Source organism: Lepisosteus oculatus, chromosome 3 (genome assembly GCF_040954835.1).
Source record: "Lepisosteus oculatus isolate fLepOcu1 chromosome 3, fLepOcu1.hap2, whole genome shotgun sequence".
In the NCBI taxonomy this organism is placed as follows: domain Eukaryota; kingdom Metazoa; phylum Chordata; class Actinopteri; order Semionotiformes; family Lepisosteidae; genus Lepisosteus; species Lepisosteus oculatus.
Window position 1 is genome coordinate 70090666 of NC_090698.1, and position 27965 is coordinate 70118630.

At 42.0% G+C, this 27965-nt stretch overlaps 1 protein-coding gene across 7 annotated transcripts in view; it reads left to right on the forward strand.

Annotated features, from left to right (window-relative positions):
• The first annotated feature begins 623 nt into the window (after positions 1-623).
• rasgrf2b (Ras protein-specific guanine nucleotide-releasing factor 2b) overlaps positions 624-27965 on the forward strand; it is a 109232-nt gene continuing 81890 nt past the window's right edge. For 4 of the 7 annotated variants that reach the window (XM_015363667.2, XM_015363677.2, XM_015363708.2 and 1 more), the window contains exon 1: positions 624-1772. In XM_015363667.2, coding sequence (XP_015219153.1) covers positions 1497-1772 — 276 coding nt within the window. In that variant the 5' untranslated portion in view covers positions 624-1496. The remainder of the gene's footprint in view (positions 1773-27965) is intronic. The other 3 variants (XM_015363687.2, XM_015363694.2, XM_006626606.3) reach the window with 1 other exon arrangement.

Below are 27965 nucleotides of genomic sequence, written 5' to 3' on the forward strand. Positions count from 1 at the left end.
AGTTCTACTATAGTTCAGCACACAGGTCTTGTAATTGAATCTTAATGAAGTTACTTAATTGGTACAGTAGCTACTGTAGATCCACCTACTGCTCACCTGGGCTGACGTCTGTGCTTTTCCTCTGTTTTTAGGGAGGTTAAATCTTTGAGTCAAAAGGTGTACAATCATGTTGTTAGGGAGTTATCTTAAGGGCTATTCACGCTAAATAAAACACCCATCTATTGCCTCGTTGGTTCTTGAATTTACCCTTAGAAATGTTGCTCATTCCAGGCGACGGCAGCGATTTTATACAACTGTTTTTAAAAACTCCGAGACGCGTAAAAGGCGAATTTTTATTACGCACAGTACGGTGTTGTAACCTTAAAACTTCCTTCACTTTGTACGTTGTGCAGAACAATAAACTTTGAGCTTTCACCGACGTCATTACACACAGTGTCAATACATTCTATAGGTAAGTTTATGACGAAAGGACAATTGTACAATACTGACGTCTAACAGAAGCTTGCGAAGAGCAGGTTAGCAAGTCAATATAAACACACAAAAAATATTTTAAATTCATACCGACTCTAAAGCTATTCAATCTCTTGCCAGAATTTGCAAATATTCATGTTTTTTTTCTTATTTTTCTTGACGCACACGTACTCTCTTTTTTTTTCATTGCTGAAGACGTAATACCATACAACAAAACGAGGTTCTTAACTTCTAATTTGCGGGCACTGGCTTTTATCTCCTGAGGACCTGTGGCTTTCATATCTCCGAGTAGAAGCAGCGACTCGAAAAGTCGTTGTCAGAAAGAGAAAGCGGAATCTTGATGGTGTTACTAATGAACGGTTGTGTTTGCGCAGTCACACAGGGAGAGAGAAGCACACACAAGCCGACGCATTGTGAACCAACAATTTTCTTCTTCCTAATTAAAACCCTGGACACTTAAACGGAACAAAGCAGTTTGGCTCCGCCTTTATTTTTCTAGCAATGCAAAAAAAAAAAAGAGGGTTTTGTTGAACCGCGGTGCCATCCCTTTAAAATCGAGAACCACACAAGATAAAAGCAGCCAGTGGCGACCAGCCCTGTCTCTTTAAATTGGTGTTAAAGCCGATTAAAGCAGATTTCACTCGTGATTCTGTTTTACCGTCTGTTCGGTGGATGCTAATATACAGTAAATATATGTAATATTCCCTGTTGCGTTTAGCTTCGACCTTCTTTTAATTCCAGTTTGTTTCCTTCACTCTTATCTGTGGGTTTGGCTTAATTGTGCCTATTTTGTCAACGAAGCAGTCATGGATTGGTCCCGTTACTCCTCCGGATAGATCCTCGCCTGGGCTGATTTGGATATGGCTTGTGGCGCGGCTCTCTCCCGCAAACTTTTCCGTGCGCCTTGGTGAGCTTGGGGTTCTCTTGCACGTCAATGCGCCCCTTTTCACCCTTCTCGCTCCGACGACGGGGGAAAGTTGAAGGCTATGGTGTCGAGGGAACGGCGCTTTTAATCGGGGTGGAAAATGCAGAAGACGGTTCGATACAATGAAGGGCACGCTTTATACCTCTCCGTGGTTGCGCGCAAAGAGGGGACCAAGCGCGGCTACCTCAGCAAGAAGACGGCGGAGAACAGTCGGTGGCACGAAAAGTATTTCGCTCTCTACCAAAATGTCCTCTTTTACTTCGAGAACGAGCAGAGCGCCAGACCTGCTGGGATCTATTTGTTAGAGGGATGCACGTGCGAGAGGGTGCCTGCGCCGAAAATGTCCGCGGCGGGCAAGGAAACTCTGGACAAACAGGTAAGTTATATAACTCGGGGAATGTCCACGCAGATGTACTTTCCAAACCATTCTGTGGCGTGAGGCACGCCTGGCCGTTGTTAGCGCATCTGGGCACTGTCCAGAGGACTCCAGAGAAGGGGATATCTGCAGGGGGAGATCCGTCAGCACCTCCGTTACCAGATTGACAGCCGCGCAAATTCTGAAGTCTAGCTCGCTGTTATTTGCGGCAAACGGCTTTATCGGCGTTAAGTGTGTTCGCATCGCACTTAACGTCGCTCGGTTTCGGGAGTTTTGTCATTTGGCCGGTTCAAAGTTGCGACTGTGCTCCTGGGTTAAAATCGCCAAAAGTCTACCGATCGCCCAAGAGGGCGACTTGCTTTTCACTTAACACCATTGGCGCTGCGTGTGGTACCGCACCTATCTCGCAATCGGAGTTAACAGGTGACGTTTATGACAAATCCTCAAGCCCGTTTAACTCGCATTTCAGTCCTGTGTAGTTTACAGTAAGGCGCATTGATTTTGGCCAGCTGTTGATTGAGACAGTCTACTCAACTGAACCGAGATGTACCGTGCAGATAATTGCAAGCTTGACATTTTAACTACATCTTCATTAATAATATGTATTTAAAGCATCCCGCACTCAAAGGTTTTGCTAATTAGGTATTTAGTGGAGACGCAAAGGGCTTGTGATTCCAATTTAAAAGGTGGACTTTTTTTTTTGTAAAATCAGCCTCGAAAGCTCTGAACACTATACTGTACTTAGCGACAACATCCTGAAGATTAACACGTATTTCTCTTCTCTGTGATAATACTGCGTATGACTTTGAGTTACTTGTAAGGTAACCCGAAGCTCTTATGGACGGACTTTCTGCAACCAAACTCGCCTTCAGAAATGAGAAATGCGGGGCTGCTCGATGTCTGCTGGGCGCCTGACGAGGCTCAGCCCTGGTACACACACGTCGAAGACTGAACGCAGTGAATATCGCCCTCTCGTCACAAAATACGACCCGGCTTATCGCTGTTTAGGGGGTCAGTGTCCTGCATGTGGCAGTATGTTTTCCTCAGAAAAGACGTGTTTTATGGGAAAAACCTTTTCTTTCTTTCGGTGTTAAGTTTTGTGCAATATTACATAAAAGCCCCGTACAACACATATTGTATCGTACCGGGGGGGAAATGCAGTACTTAACAGGTACGATTTTTTTTTTACAATATTAATTTATTTTTAATACATTGTTGCACCGTACCTGTGCCACTTTATCGTGTCTTCAACAGTACAGCCACGTTGGGCACTGCATGTGAACGCACCAACATTTTGCAAATCAAGACCCAGCTTCCGCGAATCTTCAGTGGAAACAGTTATTTACGCACAGTACAAAAATCTGACTTCACGAAAGATAATATCTGGTTTTTAACGCAGTCGACCCTCTCGTTACAATCAGGTTTCTTTTCTCTGCTGGGCGTGTGTCCGGGCTCCACCGAAGCGCGCACTGAAGTTCGGAGCAAACCTGTTGACACCCGCAGCGCTCAGTTCCTCGACACCGCGGGGAGGCGAGCTCTTCTGAGAGGCGGGTCTCGTCTTCTGTCGTGTTATCGTTTTGGAAGCACTTTTGTTTGTCGATCGATGATTAAAATACGTTCAGGTTAAACGTGCTCAATCTAGCGCTACAAAACCGTTCGTTTTCACAACTTTTTAAATAAACTTGGGGGAAGCTAAGCCGCTTTTAGGAAGGCGTTAAGTAGAATTTCAGTTAAGATTCTTGGTTTGGCTTTTAAATCTCAGCCGTGTGCAACACTTGAAATATAGAGCAGAACAGTTGAGACACAAAACAACAAATTGTTCGGTCTTTTCTCTGTCACGTGTGAAGTGATGTATAATAAACTTTACCATACACCCCTACTGAGGATCTTCTGTCGTCTCTTGATCCTTCAGTAATTTAACTAAACCGTTAAGTAATGTTTAACATTATGGGCTGCTTTAAAATGATAGATTTTAAAAAACAAAAAATGAAAAATAAAAACAACCATTTTTACACATTATCGATAGTGTCAGCTAAGTTGTCACTAATGGTGACATAAGTTAATTAACTTTTGCTTATGCCACTTACTGCTCCTACCTGTCAGTATTACTTAAACATTGATATTTCTCCACTACAGTATATCAATGTTTTAAGAGTTTTTTTGCAGGCTGGTATATAGATGGAATCTTATTTCTAATGGATCATTAAAAACCTGCTTTTTTTGATTATTTTACATTTATAATAACTTTTACAGACTGAGTACACAACCAAAACTGGGGCATTTTCCTGCATCAATTTCAAATTCCCCCCAAATAAGACCCCCAAGTCTTACACAGCTGTCTTGTTCTGGCCCTGAGCAGCAGAGATGTCTAAGGCCAATTGAGTTTGAATCTGAAAACCATTACTGTTCATAATGGTTAATAATTGGGATTGCTGCAGGTAAATACAATCCCGTATGCTATTGATTTGATGATTCAATCATCTGGAATACGTATAAATATTAAATAGAATCAATGTCTGCTCATATGTAAGGCCAGAAGGCACAAGTGTGATTTTAAATCGCCCCAGCAGTCATTTTGCAAGTAGTGCTACCAGTTTTCATTTTACAGCCAGTCTGCAGTCACAAGAAGAAGCTTTAGCTTACCTCCCGGAAGCCTTGTGCTTCATGGTTACTGAGAAAATCCTTACCCGTGTCTCATTAGCTCACTAGCATCTGTACTGCTCTGTTCTTTCTGGATAATTAGTGTTGTGATGTAACTTCAAAGCTAGGGTTGCACACCACTTCATCTGCAATCTATAGTTCTTGAACAGAGAAGTTATTCTTTAATCCCAATATTTCGTTACAGTGCCTTGCAAAATAATTCCTGAACATTTGTTAGATACACAACCTATTTCACACATTTCAAAACAGATAAACAGGGATAGGTAAAACAAATAATGCAATGACATTTTTCATCCGTATAAGTATTCAGACTCTTTGCTGTGGTAAACCTAAATTAATTTACCTTACAATTAGCTGAATGAGCTGCACATTTAGATGAGTGGCCTTTGTGAGTAGTAATAGTGGTTCATATGATTGCATAATACAGTAGATGTTGCATAAAGCACAGACCTGGAGAAGGGGATAAACACATTTCAACACATTGCCGTGAGCCTGGTGAAGTCAGTCATTAAGAAGTGGAAGGCACTGCCTAAATCACGCTGTCCTTTCCAGCTGAGCAACCAGGCAACAGGGACACTGCTGGAGATGTCACCATGAGGCCAGCAGCTAATTACAGAGCCCAGTGGCTGAGATGGGAGAAAATGTCTGTGGATCAACAGTATCCTCGCCATTCCCCCAACGGGGGTTGTATGTAACTGAAAAAAAATGATTATATCTCGGATCCCATATGGTGCTTGCAACAAAGCACGTACAGTAAATGGTGCTGCAAACATGTCAGCGTTTTGTGGTCAGATAGTACCTTTTTGATCCGGATGCAAACTGTTACAAAATACTTATGGCTGTAAGTCTTGCTGCCAGGGGTACAGCACTTCTACCAAATATTGAATTTACAGGTCTCACAATTCCACAATCACAATATTTCATTTTTTGATGCTTCCTTTTTGCTGTCATTTATCATTCTTTTTGCCCTAGAAATCTTCAGTATGAGTGTCCAGGTCTTGTAGTGTATGCAGCATTTTGTCATTTTACAAAATTAAGTACAAGTAAATGACATTATTGAATGCAGAGGTGGGTTGTAGGAAGTGCATAGGGACAACATGAAGCTCAGAATATAACACACATTACAGAATCTGTGGGCACTATGTGTGCAGCAGGCAACTGCAATTTGTGTGAAAGTCTTTCCAGCTCTAGTCAGCAGTTATTTCAGCCTGCAACTCACACTGGCAGCCCACTGAAGTGAAGCAGGTGTGAGCTTGGCCAGTACTTCCTGGGAAGAACTAAGGTTGCTGCTGGAAGAGGTGTTAATGGGGCCCGAAGGGGGCGCTCACCTTGCGGGGACACTATACTAAACAGGCGCTGTCCTTTGGATAAGATGTTAAACTGAGGTCCTGACTCTCTGTGGTCATTAAAAACTCCAGGGCGTTTCTGGAAAAGAGTAGGGGTGTAACCCCGGTGTCCTGGCCAAAATTTCCCCCTGGTCTTTACCACCCATGGCCTCCTTATAATCCCCCTCTCTGAACTGGCTTCATCACTGTGCTCTCCTCCCCACTGAGAGCTGGTGTGTGGGGAGTGTTCTGGCGCACTATGGCTGCCGTCACATCATCCAGGTGGGGCTGCACACTGGTGGTGGTGGAGGGGATCCTCATTACCTGTAAAGAGCTCTGAGTGGAGTGTCCAGAAAAGCGCTATATAAGTGTGAGGAATGAGGCAGGGCTGAAGTAAGAGCTGTCTCTGTTCATGTTTGTTAATGCTCTGATGAAACAATTTTCATTGCATGAGTGATTTGCCTCTGGTTGTATTATGTGAAAGCCTTTAGACATTATGCATGGATGTAAACATAGTGTTATGAGCTTTAATAAGATCTGGAGCTTGCAGAGAAAGCAGAAATTACACCCACCACTGTTGGGCAATGGGCACCTTTTAATGAGAAGAAAACTAGACTTACTGTGGGCCAGGTCAGGTGGGTTGGTTAAACAAAATTAATCTATTCCAATCTAAACCTTTTTTGAAGGTGGTAGGGAGTAGTGAAATGTAAGATCACTAAAATAATTTGAAATCAAAGCTTTGATTCATACGTTTAATTGTACAGTGCTTAACTGATATGGTAAATTATGTAACTTAGCATAGAAAGACTTTTGTTTCAAGCAGAGAACTGGAAGATTAGAAGTGAGAGTTGAACACAGATAGAAATGATTTTCCCTACTAGGCGTGCAAGTAAAAAAATCCTATAAGGTTCATTGCTTTCATTTCCGAAAGATTAAGCAGACAAAAAAATGGAGCCCCAGCAAATTAAAATCAGTCTTCGGGAACCTTTTTTCAGTCATGCAGGTCCTGCAGATTGAACTTTTGTTAGATTTCTCATCCAACAGTCCTTCAGAGCTAAAAGCTTTGTCAGACTATAACAAGCCCTCCTTTAGAGGTTAGCCTGGATCTCGAAACCTCCTGTGCAGATCAGATGCTATGATTAAAAACCCAAGGACTGTCATCTTTTATTTCAGCTGCATTGAATTGGTGGCACAGTTGTTAACATTGCTAATAGCCTGGGTCTCCATTCTGGACCTGAGGTTGTATATTCTCCCAGTGGGTGCGTGGGTTTTCGCCTGGTGCTGTGGTTTTCTCCCACAGCCCAAAGATGAACAGGTACTGTAGGTTAATAAGCTTCTGGGAAAGTCTGTCTGTGTGTGGCTTGTAATGGACTGGTGTCCTATCCAGGGCACATCTCATCTTGTGGCCTGTACTTGCTGGGATAGGCACCTGCTTCCCTGTGATCCTGAACTGGATTAAGCAGTGAGACCATGGATGGTTGAATTAGTAGAAGGAAAATGTTCAGACCAGTCTGATGGTCAAATCTTCCAATAGCATGTATCTTCGCACACGATCTTGGCAGGCTACAGTGAGAGACGATCAGTCAGATACGTGGCTAAACAAAATGGGTCTCGTAATAAAAGAAAATTATAAATTACAAACTTACAAGGTTTGAGCATGGATGTGTTGCCAGGCAGGATCAGACTGCAGGTGACTTGCAGTGCAGTGATTACAAAGCAGGTCGAGAGCGAGGGCCAATTTGACATTGTAGAGTGTGAAGAGAGGGTTACTATTGTCTTTTAACCATACATATTATATACAGTAGTGTAGTACATCATGTGATGGTACGAGGGTGGGCTTTGTTGTATGCAGCTCTGGGTATTTGTGCCCGAAAAGCTGGCTTACCTGTGCACTGGAGAGGTTTCAAAAGACAGCAGGTGAGGAGTGGGCTCTTGGGGGATGTTATGAAACAGGAAAATGTATAATGTTTAATGATCATTTGCATAAGAAGTTGGTATAGGTTAATAACATTGTTAAAATGTTTGAACAATGCACAGTGGTAAAATTGAAAAAAAACATATACAGTATTGGCTTCACTCCATGTGCAGTGTAAAACAGCAGAGTAATCAAGGTGATAATCACACATTTACATTACGCTGGTAGAAAAAACATCAGAGTAACAAAACAGTTCTATGCTGTACTGTATAAAGAAAATTACATGGCAAAAATAGTGTCACGACCAAACAAATATTAATGCCATTACATGCCTGAACTCTGCAAACAATTAAATAGCTTGTATAACAAGCCCCCCATTGTGCAGAGACCCTTTGTGTAAATTGTTGTAAGCAGTCTCAGGGTTTCTTGTGAGCCAAGTGAAATCTGTGACCAACAGGGGAAGTGATTTGATAGGCAGGCATCAAGCAAGCTGTAAAGTTACATAGAAAGACTGAACCGGTTACACAACACTGAGAGGATGTATGAGATCCTAGCTGGAACTACAGTAAGAGCCGTTACTGAGGAGCACAAGTGAACAAGCAAGTGTTTCAACTAAGTGAAACATCTTTAGAGTGGGGAATCCACAGTACTGTACTTACATTGGAACATAGGGAAGGTTACAGACAAGAGGAGGTGTGACAAACTTAACCTCATGGCCTTTGTCGGCATCAGCAGTCAAACACAAGCCAGAGAAGGGTAAACTGGGTAATGTGTTTGAATCTGAGAACAGGAGGTGCTTACACAAAGAGTTGTGGGAGTGTGGAACCCATTTACACATCCTTGTTGTTGAAGCCAATACCCAGGTTTTGTTCATTATTATTATCATCTGGATAAGGCCAGTGGATCATTTAGGTACCACCTACCAAATTGATTAAATGGGCTGAATGACTTACTCTCATTTGTATCCTTTATGTTTAGTCCGTTTGGTCCATCCTGCTTATTTGGGTGCTAGTACTGTACCGTATCAAATAATTCTATTCATAACTTTTATTTAAAGAATACCATGGGTGAATTATTGTAATAAACCCAAGGATAAAGAAAAAGACAAAAAGTACAATAAAAAGTAAATGGGGGGAAAAAACAAGAGCATACAGGTTCATACAGACCGAATGTACAGTAGGTCAGTCAGGCATAGGCCCTAGCAAAGAGATGAGTTTTGAGTTTAGATTCGAGGAGAGTTGGAGGAGGGGCGTTCCATAACACTGGAGCAGCGACAGAAAAAATATGGTCACCAAAAGTCCGGGATTCATTCCCAGGTACAGTGATCAAAGGGCCAGCCTCACCTGAGCGGAGCCTAAACAGAGGGAGTAGAAACATGGAGGAGTCCACAGATGTAAGATGGAGCCAGAGTATTATTATTATTATTAGAGCCTTAAAAGTCAGTAACAAGATCTTATATTGAAAATGTGCCTAGATAGGCAGCCAACATAGAGACATAAGTGCAGGGCTGTTGTCTTGAATGTTCCCAAACTTAATTTTCCACTTGTGTCCCCAGACCTTGAAGAAGTCTTGAAGAGCTAACTTGGTCTTCTTCCTTTCAGTGTCGATTCTTCCTTTTCATCGCACGATCTTCTCTGCTTCAGGGCAATGATGCAGAAGATTGCTAACGGTAAAGGAAACAGGTGTTTGTCGGCATTTTAAAGCAAACCAGTGGGACATCAGCAATGCACAATTTTAGCGTTTCCTTTAATTTCCTCAAGCGGCTGCTCGCTTATCCGCGCAGTGAATGTTCTTCTGACTCATCAACATTAAATTGCATCCTAACACCTCGACCAAGTATGTAACAGCACCAGACAGGATCAAATCCTCACCACATTAATGAGTGAATAAACCTCGCAAATTGCCTTAAACAAATACCCCAGACGGGTCAGTGATCGAAACAGAAGACTGTCGGGTTCTGGTGAAATTCCATTATATGCAAAGAATGGAAGCCTGTCTCTCGCCGCCATTACCATCCCATTAGTGTAATCTTGTTACCCCTCGTTAAAAAGGGGATCTTGTTACGCCTGTGTGAACTGTCAGACTGCGTTGTTCGTGTTCAGTTTATGGAATGGAAATCTCTGAGCCAAGTGCGGCGTTTTCTGTTTGCTGCACCTGCCCAAGTACAGTATTTAATAAGAGAGGGAATCGAATTAAAATCACATTCATTTGCCCCACAGTACGTGGTCTTGGGTGATGCGTGCTGAAGATGCTGGCAGTGTGTTTCTGGCTGTTCCCCTCCTCGCCTGGCGAGTACAGTCAGTTCCCGACACCAAAAGACGACCCTGCCGTTCTCTCTGAAGGGATTTTCAGTGCAGCCCTGTGCAAGTCCCTGACTGCAGCCAACAGCCTTCCTGCTCAGTCACACACCCACAGCCACCCACACACCAGCTCAGACACTCTGCACAAACAGCAAAATCAACCCTGCGTGATCCTCTGTTTTCAGGCGCAGAATATGCAGTGATAATGAGAAAACTGTTCTGCGCCATGAAGTAATTCAGAAAACTTCTTAATGATCGAAAGGGCACGGGTACACTGCATGTTCACAGAGACAGTAATTCCTTTGAAATACAAAGGGTACTGTTTTTAAAACCAAATCTTCACCAGCGTGGAATGTATGTTAATGCAGCATCTTTGGCCCTTGCGCATTGATTTTTGTCTTTCTGGTGAAACAATCTCACACGTTCCACAGGGGGATGGTTACTCGTCTCTGTTGTTTCATCAACATCATCAGCAACAGGATGATGTTTATCAGATCATGCTGGATTTTGCATCTGCAGAACAAAACGGATTGAGATTCGGCGCAGCGCTACGGAAGCCTAGAGAACAAAATCAAGGGGGTCCTTCTGACGTGAAGTCTTATTTCCTAGACAAATTGAAAAGGAGAGATCGAACTGTGAAGAGTTTCTTGCACGGTCGCTGTGTTGCGTTTTTCAACAGTGGTTTAGCTTGGCGACGAGTGTACTCAGTGCTGCTCCAGAACCACACAAAGAGAGATTAGCGCTCAAGGCAAATCCCCAAGAGCAACAGCCCACAGACAGCAGTAATCCCAGAAAAGGGAACAGCAGCATGCCTTTCAAAGGGTCAGCGCCTTGTCACCAGCTCTTACACATGGAGCAACAAGCCAGCGAGCCCAGACAATCCAACAAGTTAAATTCAGCATTAGAATAATTAATAATTAATAATAATTGCTTACACTTATATAGCGCTTTTCTGGACACTCCACTCAGAGGTCTTTACAGGTAATGGGGACTCCCTTCCACCACCACCAGTGTGCAGCCCCACCTGGATGATGCGACGGCAGCCATAGTGCGCCAGAACGCTCCCCACACATCAGCTATCAGTGGGGAGGAGAGCAGAGTAATGAAGCCAATTCAGAGAGGGGGATTGTTAGGAGGCCATGATTGGTAAGGGCCAATGGGAAATTGGGCCAGGACGCCGGGGTTACACCCCTACTCTTTTCGAGAAACGCCCTGGGATTTTTAATGACCACAGAGAGTCAGGACCTCAGTGCCACCCTGTCACCCTTTTACGTCTCATCCAAAGGACGGCGCCTTTTTACAGTATAGTGTCCCCATCACTATACTGGGGCATTAGCACCCACACAGAGCACAGGGTGAGCGCCCCCTGCTGGCCCCACTAACACCTCTTCCAGCAGCAACCTTAGTTTTTTCCCAGGAGGTCTCCCCTCCAGGTACTGACCAGGCTCACACCAGCTGCCAGTGGTGAGTTGCAGGGTGACATGGCTGCTGATGCAGCCATATGGCACTTGTCCCGCGGTGTCCCCCTTTCAGCACACACAGAAGATCGGCCTGTCACCTGGGGGTCTGCATCACCAGCGCTGAAGTGCCAGGCTGCCACAGGATTGCCACACTCCCAGAGCGTGGTCAATGTTCCAGCACACTCCTCCATTTTAAAGAATCGAGAAATTGATATTTTTTTTACAGAATACAGTGAGAAACGGGGCGCCAGATTTCAGAATTCTTTTCCCAGCGTGGAGGTTAATAATGTTCCTTAAATTAAGCAAATTCATTCAAACGTTAAAAAGCTTTCGACAGCAAAAGCAGGAATTCTGCTCCACAAAAGAGGAGTGTTTCTAAAATTATATTCAGCATTCGTGTTTCTGCACATTTGATTTATGGGCTGGTTAGGTACTGTAGTGTGGTATTCTTGCTGATGTACTGCTGTATGCAACACTTTGCACTTATTGAAAAACAGAACATGCTTTTCCGCAGATAAGGAGGGTCTTCCTTCTGTCATATCCAGTCCAGTTCAATGAATGAGTTTTTCTGTTTTCCAAAAAACGTTTTCAAGAGCAGTGACATATTTTGTCCAAAACAGCTTTTTTTTCCCCACAGAAAAAAACACAGATTCAAAACTGCTGTAGTTGCCGTTGCCAAGGTGCTGTGAGGTTCAGTTTCCTCATAAAACAGGTTACACTGTGGCTGTAGAATCTCTTTTTGCCATTCTTTTTACATTTCTTATCTTCATTATTTTTGAAGTGACGGTCATTTCTCACCCATTTTGCGTCTCCGGGTTATGGGACTCGTCATTCACACCAGCCCAGAAGGGATGAGGATGTCCAGACTTTGCTCTGGAAGTGCACTGTTGAATGTTGGCTTCTTAAATGTACCTTACGGCCCCTGATTTGAGGACAACTTGCCCAGCTTGTAGGGGGCAGGTTAGCACCCCTTCAAACATGCACTTGTTTGACCTGTTTGTAAGGGGCCACCTTCACAGAGCTTTGTGCGTTCGGCTCTGGACTGCCAAGCCTCTTGCCGGGGATAAACATTTTTGGGGATTCTGCACTTGTCGCGTATCTGTTGCGACCATGTTGGAGAAGTGTAGATTTTGAGAAGGCGGCCAGTCACAGCTGACTGCTTATGGCGGTGGACATAGGCTGCAAAATAAGCATCGCAAAGCCCTGTTGGTACAGCACAGAGAAGAGCACGCAGATTGCCAGGCCTTCTGAAATCCCAGTGACCATGGATAGAGCCTCTGCCTCCATCTGAAAATCCGAAGCACAGCCCAAGGACGCCTGGGTAGCACTCCTCATTGGAGAGGTTCTGGGACAGATCGGCAACCAACTGAGCAAGAGACTAACAGCCTCGTTTGTGCTTGCAACCTCCTGATTTGTTTCTCATTTCTCCCCTTCAGAATACTTTTTCTCTGTAAGTAGCTTGCATGGCAGACAGCCTAAGCAACAATAGCAGCACAGAGACATGGAATGCCTGCCTGGACTGTAGGTGTGTAACGTCTACTGAATTGAATAACACAAAAGGTGAGAATGACACCTGGCACCGTTGCACTGTTATAAACAATTTCCCCATGGCTTTTAATAAAGGGCACTCCATGAGCAAAGCAGTAGTAAAGATACTGTATCTTTAGTGTTTCATTGGGAAATAAGAACAGCAGTACGATTTAGTATTCATAAGTTATGGCTTTAGTGAGTACTTCAGTTGGTTAAAACGATTCTCAATTTTTCGTAGCAGTACTAATGGCAGTGTTCTAAGAAATTAAAATAGGCCACTCACAACTACAAAGATAATGGTGGCATACAAAGTAGAGCTGTTGATATTCACTTATTTTTTGTGAGCAACTTTTTGTTCATTCCAACCTCATGAACAGACAGTTTTCGCTTGCCATTTGAGTTGAACATGACAGAATAAGTACAAACCGTACAATTTAGAAACAAAATCTCAGCCAATTAGTGCTCTTGTTGTATTGTACTACAGTGTATATGGCCGTTTCTTGAGAATAATTTGCAAGTGAGCTGTTTTTGTCAATAGCACATAAGCAGCACATTAATAAAGAATAGTGGGATACATCTTTACTGAAAAATAATTTCTCAAAGAGCTGATGTATAAAGCATATGCATGAAAACATTTCCTTGTATGTGTTTAGTGGGATTTTTACTGTAAATGTGAGGCTGACATCATTGTCTAATTGTCCTTGTGAAAAACAGTTTGTGCCTGTGTCTGCGCTGGTTTTGAAGCATAATCAAAATCTGTATAAAACACATGTACAATGGCAGCCCCGAGAGCACAGAGCATCACGAAACATCAAACCCTAACACATTCACACACAACGGCTATGGTCTCGAGTGCTTTTATTTTTGGACTGGATAAATGAAGCACGTCCGTTTGATTCAACAGAAGTATGCTTGTTCTCTGAACGTTACATAATTACTTCCTTTGTGCTGAAAAACTGCGTACTGGTTGTTTAGGAAAGAGAAGGTTTGCATTGTTTCTTGATGAAAGTGAGGCTCTTTGAAATACTAATGTGATTCTTTGAACTTGAAAAGAAAATCATTTTAGTGTAACCATATTATTCCCAAGTTTCCTGTTGTATTTATAATATTGTTATATATTGTTAACATTATTCACTACAATATTGGCATCAAAGGTATACCTCTTTCTAACATGAAAAGGAATAGATTGATGCCTACATTGTGATCTGGAAATGTTTCCACAACTGGAGTCAAAGTCAAGCCAGTGGGTTTCCTCATCGTAACCAGTGAACCATGAACCAGGGGGCACAAGTAGAAACTATGTAGAAGTACATTTCAAACTGTACTGAGAGCAGGAGGTACTTCTTTACTCAATGGGTTGTGGGTGGATAGAACAAGTTACCCTGCTGAGTAGTTAATAATAATAATTTTGCATACACTTATATAGGGGTTTTCTGGAAACTCCACTCAAAGATCTTTATACAGTAGGTAATGTGGACTTCCCACCAGTGTGCAGCCCCACCTGGATAATGCGCCAGTACTTTCCCCACACACCAGCTCTCAGTGGGGAGGAGAGCAGAGTGATGAAGCCAGTTCAGAGATGGGGATTATTAGGAGGCCATGATTGGTAAGGGCCAATGGGAAATTTGGCCAGGATGCCGGGGTGACACCCCTACTCTTTTCGAGAGACGCCTTGGGATTTTTAATGACCACAGAGAGTCAGGACCTCAGTTTTACATCTCATCTGACGGACTGTGCCTTTTTACAGTACAGTGTCCTTGTCACTATACTGGGCCATTAGAACCCACACAGACCGCAGGGTGAGCGCTCCCTGCTGGCCCCACTAACACCTCTTCCAGGAGCAATCTTAGCTTTCCCTGGAAGTCTTATCCAGCTACTGACCAGGCTCCCACCTGCTGAGCTTCAGTGGGCTGCCATTTGTTAGCTGCAGGGTGATAAGGCTGGGCATTGCACCAAATGGCCTTTTCCTGTTTTGTCATGTACACGTTCCAAAATTCTTTTATTGTCCCGATGCAAGAGGAAGCTGATTAGCGCCACAGAGAAAAAAAAAATGTTTTGCATTTAACGAGATACTTTTGTGTTTCAATGAGATAGTGCTGCCAACACATCACCAGCAACAAGACTCCATAAATGTATTCCCCATATCTCTTCACATTCATGTCTGTGCAAACTGACACAGAAATACTCACTTCCTGCATTTTACTGTGTAATTCCAGACTTAAATGTATTTTATGTGAACATAGGCTAAAAGCTTTTGAGTTTTTTTTGCTTGAAGATTCAATGATAAACAGACAGTAGGTATAAATCTTACTGTTAAGTCATTGTTGATGTATTCTGTGTAATTTTTAGAGAGTAGGTAAAAACCTGTGTGTAGTACATGTTTCTGCAGTTTGCCATTAAAAATAAAATATGTTTGTAAAGCTGTGTCATTTCTGCTTTTCACAGAAATGGGGAAACGATGCGTTTAACCCAGGCATGCTCAATGACAGGGTGTTCTACTTCGCTTATACGAAAGTACATGTGTTTCTTAAGATTAATTCATTTGCACAAAGAGGAGGGTGATGATATTCATCTATTAAAGACTTTGCTACTTTGTGTGGTACAATAATATTGCATATATATTGCAAGATAATTTGTGTAAACTCAAAATTATCTCTTTTAAATGCAAATAATATTTTTTTCCCTGCTAAGAGTCTTCTGAGTTTTCACTAATGGTGCTAGCCTGGAATGGTTTTAAAAATAGTAAAACTGTTACAGAAATGTATTTTCTTTTAAGAGCATGTGGTATCAGCTACTGTATTAGTTTGTTTTTTAAATATTTTATTTGAGTCACTCTGCTCTGAACAAGAACAATTTAGTCTTGTATTTTCATGTTAAAAATTCACAAGTATAGAAGTTTCTTCTATTGTCTCAGTTTAAAAAGTATATGGCAGAGCAAATTTCTGTGCTTTTAATCCCATTGCTCTTTTGCTTGTCTGAGGTATTGTTGGTCTCTGATCACATGTACATAATAGAATGAGCAATTGTGAATTTGAAGACAGATCTTGTCTGACTACAATAGCCCCAGATATAGTCAGAAGAGTAACACGATCAACTTTCCATTCATTATTGTTCAAAAAAGAAAACAGAAAGTTCAATGGAAAAATTTTAACTTTCAGAGTCTGAACAGATCACATGAGGGAGTGATGGATTTGAAATCTTGAGGGTTTTTGTCTCTAACAAGCGTCCTAAAAAACAAATGGTATGCCTGTGAAGGAAAATTGAATCATGCTGAAATGTTAAATGTTAGTGATAGCAGGCTCATATTAATGAGCAGGCTCAAGAAATGATCCTAAACCTGAGTTTAGCTCGTTCAGGGCCACAAGCCCATGCACTGCGTTCTGGCTGTCCCTCATATGGGCCATACCTGCACCCTGTGTTCTGGTCCCTGCTCTTTTCCTGGTTCGGTGATTGACTTATATTGTCTGGTAAGTGCATACAGCCGATACCCAGCCCGCTAATGATTGGAATCCGGCACTTCATGGCTGACAGCTCTGGTCAGACGTCTTTGTATGGGCAAACACTTCAGGGAAAGTACTGTATGGCTCTTCCAGGATGCCTGACGGCATCGCTATGTGAGTGAAGGGCAGTAATATGACTCTTTACAAATTCCAAAAGATTAAAAAATAATCACAAAACTGTGGACAATACATTGTGCACAGGAAATGAAATACTCATACGAATGGGATTGGTGTTTAACTACAGTACAAATGCCTTGCTGCATACTGCACAGTTTTCTGATCGGCACTGTGGCCTTTGAAAAAACACTTATTTCCTGAATAAGTTGTTTAGATTGTGTTTTGGAAATATTTGTGGAGCATGAATCTGAGCTCAGATCCCTACGTTATGCGGTTTTTATAGAACATGTTTGCATAACATCTGTTTAGGATCGACAGAAATGAATCTTGATAACCTTCGGACCAGATGGTTTTGCATCGAAATTCCAAATTACATGTAATCCCCAGAAGTGTGGGCAGAAACGCCAGGTGTTAGCCTTGTCATCATTGTAAATGAAAATTTGTTCTCAGTTGACTTATCCAGTTAACAGAGGATTAAATAAAATTAAACAATGCAACATCATACTATTCTGCTGATACACAATGATGCTAATCTGTTCCATTAACCTTCTCACACAGCAATGCTGTGTGTGTGAACCATATTACTGAAACAGACAGGGGAAGTGCTATATAAATGTCTAAATTATAAGGCATGTGTGTGAGGAGAGGGTGTTGGTAGCTTTCAGTTCTGCCTTTTGACCTTTATTCCACCTGTTTCTGGCCTTGCTAACAATCACAAAGGTGCAGTCACTGCATTACAGGAAGGGATAAGGTATAAGGAAAAGGAGCATCCATGTGTACAAATGAAGAATTGGTTTAAATAGTCTGTGTTTTCTTTCAGTGATACGAACATGTGGATTTAATTTGGGGGAAATCAGAAAACGCCATGTGCTGTAATTTTCCTGTTGACTGACTTTTGTGAATCGTGATGATTTGGTTTATTAGCTCTACTACGAAAAGGCCTGTAACTTATCTGCCAGTTAAGAAATACGGTTCTATGGCAAAAGCTTGACAAATCAAACGCCATGTTTAGAAGCACAAATTCTGAACATTGCAAGCGCCTTGATCTGGTGTGGGTCTCTGCAGTATGAAAGAACAGAGTGTCTGTTTTGACCTTCAGTTATTAAAACCGTTTTCATGTTAGCTCTGACCTACTTTTGTTATTTTAATACTTCTGCTCTGTTCCTGATAATATGTAATAATATTTTTCACAGGGAATGTGGATATAATAAACACGGATTAGCTTAAAGCCACGAGGCAGATTTGTAGTCTTGTTTTGTAGTGGAAAAGCTGAGGTCAACGTAGGAAGCAGTTACAAAGATGAAAGCTTAAATCTTCCGTGCTTCATACTGAGATTTTGGGAATGAGCAACAAATTCCCCTAATTAAGCTTTTGATTGAACGTAAAATCATTCGGCATTTCGTGTCTGTTTGTAGTGAAATATCTCATTATCAATAAAGTGGTTGTTCAATGGGCTGGACTGGTATCATGTTATTTGATAGTATGTACAGTACATCTCAGCAAGTCTAATTTACATAAATAATGTCTGAATTGCTTAACACATTAGTTCATTTTACAACTTTTTTTCCATATGCAGGAATACATCTGGGAATGTTTGTCCTGCCTTGTTTTAATGCAAACATAACTGATTACAGTCTTCTAGATTTTCTTTAAATGGACGTGGCTGTATGCACTGTTTTGTGTCAGGACATCATTTCTACCACCTTAAACACTTTGTACAGAACCCGACAGAATTTGTGGTCTCTCTGGTATGATGTTTAGAGCCACGGATCTAACAATCACTCCCAGGAAAGGAATGAAAATAAATTTCCTATTATTGCGCAGTGCCAGCAGCTTATTCAAAACTGTGCAGATAAAATATTCTAAATATTTCTATGCCAAACATTTGCAGTTGTGGAGAGAAGATGCGTAATGTTAGCACTTCTGACCGATGTCGGAGGTGATTTATACAGTGTCTTTAACAAAGGAAAAGTTTTGTTTTGTCAGCTTCATACACCATTAAGAAAAATCCTATATACGTCTTATTACAAAAATTAATTAGGTTAATTGACTCGACAGGATGGAACAGAACCCAGTAGACACTAAGGCCTCCAGAATGAACTTCAGACCCCTGTGAATATGATGGATATCAGTTTTTAAAAGATGGGATCATTTTTGTGTTATACTCTCCAGGTTAGTCTCACCCTGCGGTCCATGTGGGTCCTAATGCCCCAGTATAGTGATGGGGACACTATACTGTAAACAAGCGCCGTCTCTCGGATGAGACGTAAAACTGAGGTCCTGACTCTCTCTGGTCATTAAAAAATCTCTCTGTTTTTTGAAAAGAGTAGGGGTGTAACCCCGGCGACCTGGGCAAATTTCCCATGCCTCCTAATAATCCCCCTCTATGAATTGGCTACATTACTTTGTTCTCCTCCCCACCCCCCCTCCTCCCGACGGCAGGCGGAGCGACGCGCTGGTTGGAGTATTCTCGGTTGCAATTCACGGCAATGTCAGCTCAAAGATTTGGTTCAAACCACCAAATGGAGACGGGCGTGCCGACAAGCGGACCCTGCTGATGCAGGATTAACACTAGGATGAGAGAGATACTCTCCAGGTTAGTAACTGCAGATTAGCCACTCAACGTGCAGCAACAGATACAGGCTTTATGTGGATTGATCTGCCTCGGAGAGCTACTACAGTTGCCTAAATGCCAGCTGACCTCCACCAAATGTAAGAATGGTGGGTGTGTTTTTTTTTCTGGGAGGGGTTTGTGAGAGGGGTTGTTTTTGTGCTTGGGACTGTATCCTCAGCAAAGGAAGGAGAGTAGTTGTGGCTTCTGAGGTCGGGCAATGTAAAGATTTTTCAAAATCAATTTGGAAGTGATGTCCCCCCCCCCCCCAATGAATAAAGCATGTCAGGGATCTGTGAGGATCATTCGCGGTGGTATGAAATTACCCTGCTTGGAAAGTGTTCGGTACCTGCAGTGACAGACTCTAGATAGTTTGCTAGTTGCTTTGACAAAGGCTTGTTGCTAGGGAACCCCAGAAGGGTCCCAGACCTGGAGAGCAAACAGCTGAGATGCTAACGCCGCAGAGAGAACGAGAGCCCGTTCCCCAGCGATTCCTGTTCTCCACTGACGCACCTAGCTGAAGCCCCCAGCCCCAGAGCCGCTGTGAAATTTGGGCCTCTTCCTGTTGAGGAATCCTGGGCTCTGTTGGTTAATGATTTGGCTCATGTTTGGATCACAGGGTTCAGGACTCTTTCCAAGCCTTTACTGGCTGATACTTGACAGTATGCATCCAAAACCTATAATTGTCTAACTGTGAATCACATATTTTATTGTATTTATTACAAGAAATTATTTTCCCTCATCCATTAGAGAGTCCTAGCAGCTTTTATAGCAGTGGTTATCAGTACTGTTACTTTCTTGTTCAGGATCAGAATCTACAGCTGACTTAGGGCTGGAAAGTAGTCGTCTTACATTCTGCCCTTTGGTAGATATGCTTCTTGTCTGGTTTGAGCTTAGAGCTTAAAAAGGTAAGACCGTGAACACCAACGATGAGGGGATATCAGAAAATGACTTTGAGACAAATAGAGGTTCATTTCACAGTGAAAGATAACGAGGAATGAGAACAATAATAATATTTTAAGAATGTAAGAGCATTTACAGTACAAAGAAAAGGAGGCAATTAGGCTCATCCAGCCTGTTTGATAGCCAGCTCATCCAAGGATGTCATCCAGACATTTCCTGAAAGGAACCAAGGTATCGGCGTCAACAAATGAGTAGATTGTTCCGGACCCCTACAACCATTTGTGTAAAGTAGTGTCACTATGCTCAGTTTTAAGTGCACTTCACTATCTTTTCCACTTGTGCGCTCTGATTCATGTTCTACTGTTCATTCTGAAGAAATCTCCTGGGTTAGCTCTGAGGACTTTGAATACCTGAAACCAGTTCCCTCATAGTTTTAAACATTGAAGACTTAGAAATGTTCATTCTGTTCAGTCTGTCAATCCCTTTCCCTGTACGTTTTGTTAAACGCCTGCTACCTGTACTCTTTTATGGGCATCTTTATCAAAAGCCTTTTGAAAATCTTAGTAGACAGTACTAAATTATATGCTCAGTGTGTGTCTATTACTGCTGTTATTTGTTCAAAGAAGTCTTACATTGACAAAACCCTGTTGATTATTTCTTATGATATTATTTCCATATACAGTATGTGATCTTATTTCCACTGCCTGTGTAGTCTTTTTTTAGGAGTGTCGCAGGGTAGACAGCTGTAATAAAAAAAAACCTGGACATACTGTACACAAGGAAGGTTTCACAGCCAAAATGCTGTTTATTCATCTTTCATATTCTTATAATAAATGGTTTTCTGTGCTTTAAACAATTTGGCATTGTTTCCTGTTTTTTAATACTTTGCTAAGAATATTTTTCCACTACAGTGCAAATTCATACTAGTCCTACATATACTGTATATTGTAGGAATTGTGTACTGTACTGCCTACAAATACGCTTTACTTTTGAAGCTAATATGTGAGCAAGCTACTTTCTTCTGCTGTTTAGAAGCTAAAGGACGGAATAGAGCAAGTCTGACTAAATGAGGCCTGCATGTTGTTTACGACGAAAGCGCTGCAGCTTGACTTGGATGAAGAAGCGTCTTTATGACCTCTGACTGAATTGAGTTAAAATTCCTCAGATAGAACAGAACCTGCAGAAGCTTCCAAAGCGGAAAGTGAAAAAAATTCTGAGTTCTGCGCTTTCCTTCTGGTATCTATTACATACTGTAGGACATATGTAATGTATCTAGAAAGGAAATGGACATCTGAGTTTTTATCTACTCTTTTAAATGACGTGCAACTCAACGGCATTTCCCAAACCTTCTCTTTGTGTGCAGACTCTTGGTCACTGTACATCACTCAACTCTCCTCAACTTAGAATACGTTGTAGAAACCCGAATCTGGCCCGGGGTCCTGACCTGACTTGAGAGAATTTTTAAACAGACACCTGCTGTAATGTTGTAATTCTCAGGAATAGCTGAAACATAGGATAACATCATCAGGAATAGCTACTGGACCATAAGGGAATGGTCACTCTTAAACCCCCATTCATGGCCATAACATGGCTGGACTCTGACTATAAAACTGTAACACAGAGGGCAACTGGGGGCTGTTACGCCCTGACGAGCTCCAGCACCGCCGCATGAGCTCCACCAATTACCAGTGCGCATTCCACACATGCTGGAGACTCATTGGGGCCATCCTCTACGAGATCAGGCCGGGCCTATCAGGCCAATTAGGGAACCTCGCACAGTATTCTGGGAAAAACTGAGGTTGCTGCTGGAAGAGGTGTTAGTGGGGCCAGCAGGGGGCGCTCACCTTGCGGTCCATGTGGGTCCTAATGCCCCAGTATAGTGACGGGGACACTATACTGTAAACAGGCGCCGTCCTTCGGATGAGACGTAAAACCGAGGTCCTGACTCTCTGTGGTCATTAAAAATCCCAGGGCGTTTCTCGAAAAGAGTAGGGGTGTAACCCCGGCGTCCTGGCCAAATTTCCCATTATCCCTTACCAATCATGGCCTCCTTATCATCTCCATCTATGAATTGGCTACATTACTCTGCTCTCCTCCCCACTGAGAGCTGGTGTGTGGGGAGCGTTCTGGCACACTATGGCTGCCGTCGCATCATCCAGGTGGGGCTGCACACTGGTGGTGGTGGAGGGGAGTCCCCATTACCTGTAAAGCGCTTTGAGTGGAGTGTCCAGAAAAGCGCTATATAAGTGTAAGCAATTATAATAATAATAATTATTATTATTCCTCAGGGCTCAGGGCTCAGACATTGAGTCACTAACCCTGCTTTGAGTTTTCCTCAGTCATTATTGCCACTAATCACCTCTTCATCACCTCAGACCTCAGCCTCTGCTCTGCCCGCTTCAGCTGCGCAGCTACTGCCTCAGCTGTTTCCTCAGCCTCAGCTCTGTTTGTCCTCTTCAGTGCTGTCATTGAATAAATTATCTCGACTGCTGCATATCTTGGCTCGTTGACTCTCATTTTCGCCGAGCCCGTTTCAACGCCTTGTCAGGCCCGGCGTAACAGGGACGCTGTGGGAAATACACCTTGTGTGTGTCTCCTTCAGTTCTCCGGAAGTGGCCATTTTCCTTCTAATTAAACTCATCGCAAACCTAGAAATAGAAACAGGTTCTTTTTAGAGGTTTATTAAAGTTTGCTTCAAGACCCACAGTTGCCACAGTACAGGAGGTTGATATTTTTCACATATACATGACATTCATTTATTTAATATTTAATCTGCTTGTGTCTAATTAAAAGTAGGCTGCATTATAATTATAATTCATAATTAGGGCCCAGTATCTTACTTAAAATTTAATCAAGTCACAGGATTACTGTACACTCCTAAAGGTCCAGCACTTATGTCCCCTTGATTGAGCTACAGGGCCCAACGATAAGAAAATAATGGTTTGTAATGTTAGAATTCATTTTAGTTTTGTTTAAAAAGCTGCCTGAAGATCCACAATGCATCAAATACAATCTTGAGACCTCTAAATCCTTCCAAGATGGTTGTTAAAAGTGATCAAACCACCACATGTATTGAATGTGTCATATACTCTTGTGTATATCTATTCAGGTTTATGAGTACTTGAGATCTTTAAAATTCAATAAATGTATGGATATTGAGAACTTTGTAGTTCTCCTCTGCAGTTTAGTACTTTTTAGATGACCAGACTAAGGTTTAAAACATGATACATAGTGCAAAGAGAATGTATCCTCTCTAGGGCTGTAGTACATCACCCACTTTGAACAAGATGGTTAAAGATGCATTCAAAAAACTGTCAGCAAGCAGCTGTTGCACTGTGTGCTTTAGCGACAGGTGAACTTTGCAGATAGCTGCTAGGTTCAGTGCTGAAGACCTGTCGGCATCTCATGAGCAGATCAGTGGGCTGTTCTGAGCTTTTTGTTTCAGTAGATTAGACTTGAGACAGTTTGCCAAAAGGCTTAGTGATGACTAAAAACTTGAAGGATGAATATTACTGTTGCTGCTTTCTTTGGGCGTGCACCTCCAATCTTCATTGTAGGTGTGGAAAATATTTGTTTTTTGAAGTAATAGGTAAGACTTTATAGTGAAAAAACAGCTTCATAAGCCATTGAATTTAAATGTTATAGATGAGCAGCATTAATGATTAATTATTAGCATTATTATTCCTAGGTATTAAGCAATAATACCGGGTATTTGGTCAAATCCGTGAAGATAAGCAAGCCAGTATTTGTGGTCAGTATTGGGATGAGTAAGACCAGTGTTGTTGGTGGACCAGTAGGTGGCGCTTTTATCTCTGAACCAGAATTTCCAAAACAATGCGCCGGCATGGCGAGAGGAAATGCTGTATCGTAGGAGGTGCTTTCCTTTGGATGTGATGTTAAACAGGGGGCCTGACCTGACATGGGAGAAACTGGGAAACACTGGCATTTGAATATGACCTCCCGTCACTTAAATAACATTAAAACCACAGTGACAGTCCAACCAATGACAAAAACCAAGGGTTTTATTCATCAGAAAGATAAGACAGAATATCACATAATTAAAGTAGCGGTGACTGAAGGTGTGTACCGATATCTGTACATTTTTTTTTTGCTTTTATAGTATGTTGTTGTGAATCACAAAACTTTTGTACCAGCTAATAACTGGTACTGTATTATTATGATTTCTGTTATTAAAAAGCTATTTAAAGAAAGGTAATTTGCTTCTACCAAGGTTTTCCAAAGGGTGTGCAATTTTTAACATATTTTTTTGTCAATTCTGATTTATTTAAAAAAATACAGAATATTTGTGTAAGGGGAGGGGAGAGCCTGATTCTCTAGTGATTTTCTTTTATGTGCAATCTGGGAGCATTTTGCATTAAGAGTTTCCCCAATAACTAGGTGACAAAGTCTTAACTGCACCGGCACTGCGGGAATTAAAACACTGCCTATTGTGGGTACGTACTGTAGATAATTCTGAATACCTGTACTTGTTTGTATTTCATGAAACATGTCGTCACAGAGCAGTAATCCTTCAGATCAGCTGGGATGTGCCGTTGTTACTTTATAAGTGCAAAAATGTGGTTTTGTCAAAATTAAAGACATTTGGAGAAAAGGACTGAACAGTCACAGCAGGCAATGCAAGGAAAAGCTGCCAACCAGTGATGTAGTCGTGTTGTTCCTGCTGACATCCCTCACTCGTACTGGACTGCCAAGGTTGTGCATTTGGTTCTGTGGGAGTTTGCCTCACTGCTGTACAATGTCCAGCACGGCTGTCTGGTTTTGCACAGGATTCTGTACACTCCAGGACACATCCTGTATCCTTGATGCGTTCTCACTTCCAGTGCCACAGCTGAGAATTCGTAGGTGTTACGAAGACTTTCACGTGTGATAAATACACATTTGAAAGGATCGAGCGTCGGCATTATCAGAATGAAATAAAACCATTCTCATTGAAAAGATGGCATGTTGCACAACTTTTAGCCTTGGCTGTGGAGTGCAGAAGCATGTAATGAATGGTTTCCATGGTGAAGTGTTGCGGGAAGTCAGGACTCAGTGGAAAAAAAAGATGCTATTGATTTGCTCATTAACCTTTTTTAACAGTGTCTGATTTGTTTTTTTCAAGATCAAGCGGGATCTTGAGGCTTATTCTTAACTTTAATCTTCCACACTGCCGATGAGATTGCCCTCTCTGTGTAGACCAGTGTGCAACAGTCTTACACTACGTGTGGTGAATTACACAACAAAAGTTTATTATCTGCATGTGAAACATGTGATACACTGTGGATATCGGAGACAAGATATTGCTTCCCAGCCTGCAAGAGCAGCTGCCTTGTGGCGTAGGGGTTGTGCATTCTTAACTGTGCGTCCAGCCATCTGAAGTCAGGGCAGATTTGTGAATCTTTGCGTGAATTCTTCCACACAAGAATTAGTTTGTACACACATACTCTTATACATGGTATAAGTGGTACAGAGAAGCATGGTCATGGTTTTTTGGAGAGACAACAGCCTTGGAGAGGATGTTCCATGCTGTAACGGTACAGCTGGTCAAAGCAAAGCAATATGAAAATGAGATGGAACTTTGTTGTCACCAGAACATATGTGCTTACAGGTCCCATAGGTCAGGGACTGAAAACTGTATCTTTTATCTTCTCCCATTTCCAGGAGTCACATACAAGTAGCACTCAGTTCTGCGGCCCCACAGGGATAAAGTTATGAGAATCAAGTTAGACAGAAGTACCACAATTCTGCTGCATGTAAGGACAAGGAAAAAAAATAATGGTGCCCTAAGCACCTCATTTAAACAGTTCTCTTCCAACTCATTTGTCAATCTGTAAATTTGTAAATCTCTTTAACGTTTCAGCCCATCACTACATCCCCCTACTGGATTTGAAGAGCAAAGGCTGGTTAGTTTGATCTTTTCTAGATCTTCAGCTATCTTAAAAAAGTCACTTCGAAAAGTACGCTAAATGCAATTCCCCAAAAATATTCAGTATCAAAAGAATGGGAAAACAGTCAGCTGTCTCTCATTCAAGTTAATAATTTCGTAGCTCACAGGTTTAGCATCCTGACAAGTGCAAACGTCTTTCAGTCCTGAGCCACAAGGTAGAGAGTGTCTGTGTATTTTACCACATTGCTTTTTAGTAAAGCGCTAAATTAAATTTTCTCCCAACGCACCTTGCCATCTGCTGAATCAATAATGCTTATTCTACTGTAACATGATGGGATTTGCCGGTTTCTTTACTTTAGTCAAAAAAGTCTCACACCTTATTAGAATCTGTTCAGCTTTTAATGGCATCTCTTGAAATTTCCTTTTCAATTTCACAGCTGGGAGTCCCTGGCCTGTGTCTCCCATCTCCTTTCACAGTGATGTGTGAATTATGAAGGATTATAATCCTTTATTTAATAGAGAACTCAATTGAGAACAAATTCTTATTTGCAGTGACAAACTGGAGAACACTCAATTACCCAGCAGGGCATTCATTGGAGAAACATGAAGGAATTACTTTGCACAAAGGCGAAGTAAAACGAACTTGCACATGGTAAAAATGAGATTAGCCCGACAGAGTGAGGAAAATTGTAATAAAGGCCTAGACAAAAAAAAAACATTCAAGGCCTCCCTGGACAGGTCTGGGTCACCCAGATGACATCATATACCGTATTTCCAGCAACCTCGTTTACCACATCTCTTGCAGAAAATGCCCAGCTATTTACATTGGCGAGACTGGCAGCCCATTTCAAGGAACTCGGCAGAGCTGTGAGGATCAAGGACCACTCCCAACCCATAGTTTCCCATTTCACCTCTATCGGACACAGTCTTTTCGATCTCTCCATCTGCGTCCAAATGGGTTTTGGAAATCCTATTGAAGACATCTAAAAACAATTTTTTCGTGATCAATCACCCTCCTTCTCTCGATGACAGACTGATCTCTTTCTAAATCCTCTCCGTTTCTTTGCAGATTTTTGGCTTTCTTCACCTCTCCTCCTGCTCTCCCTTAGTTTAGACACTCCATTCCACCTCCTTCATGCCTGTTCTTCCCTGCTCTGTCTTTTGTTTTCCTTTGTCTTATTTGTTTGCTACGTTCCTTCTCTCTCACACACACACATGAAGAAGGCTCCACAGACATTAGCTTTATATTTATTTCATTTATCTTTCAACATGAAATGGACCTTTAGCTGTTCCTAAAACAAAAAAAGGTTATTTCAGTACCACAACAGCAAAAAGAGCACAAAGGACGAAGGAACATGTATCCCAGATGACAATAGTAAAAGTCTAGAAAGACAAATAGCAGATTCCTTCATGAAACAAGAAGGAGACAACACAGCTCAGGCAGCAGAAGGAAGTTCTTTCTTAAACAGTACTAGCACAGACTTAGCAGAAGTGTTTCAGTTCCTAGAAGCACTCAAGATTTTCAGGACCTGAAGGCCCTGTATTCAAAGAAATGATAAAAGAAACTATGGACTCTTCCAACAGTTATAGAAGACAGAGTTAATACCCGGGGACTGGAGAACTGCGAATGTAATATCTGTCCTTGAAAAAGGTAACATGACTGAACCAAGTAATTATGGACCAATAGATTTTAGCTTTTATTTATTTTTTGTTGTCCATCGTGTCCGACGATGATGGCTGTACTTTGTGCAGCTCATCCATTTGGAAGATGAGCTGCAGGAGGAAACCTGTGGGGGAGAGCCTTTTGAAGTGTGAAAGCTCTTGCACTGGGGCAGTCCCACTCTCTCCACCTCAGAAACGTCACGACTGGAGACTTCCTTGGTCGCAGTGGATGGCCATGACACCTTTCTGTGCCTTGTCATGCCCTTCGCTTTCCATGGAGCCCTGCAACAGTATAGTGTCCCATCACTATTCTGGGGCATTA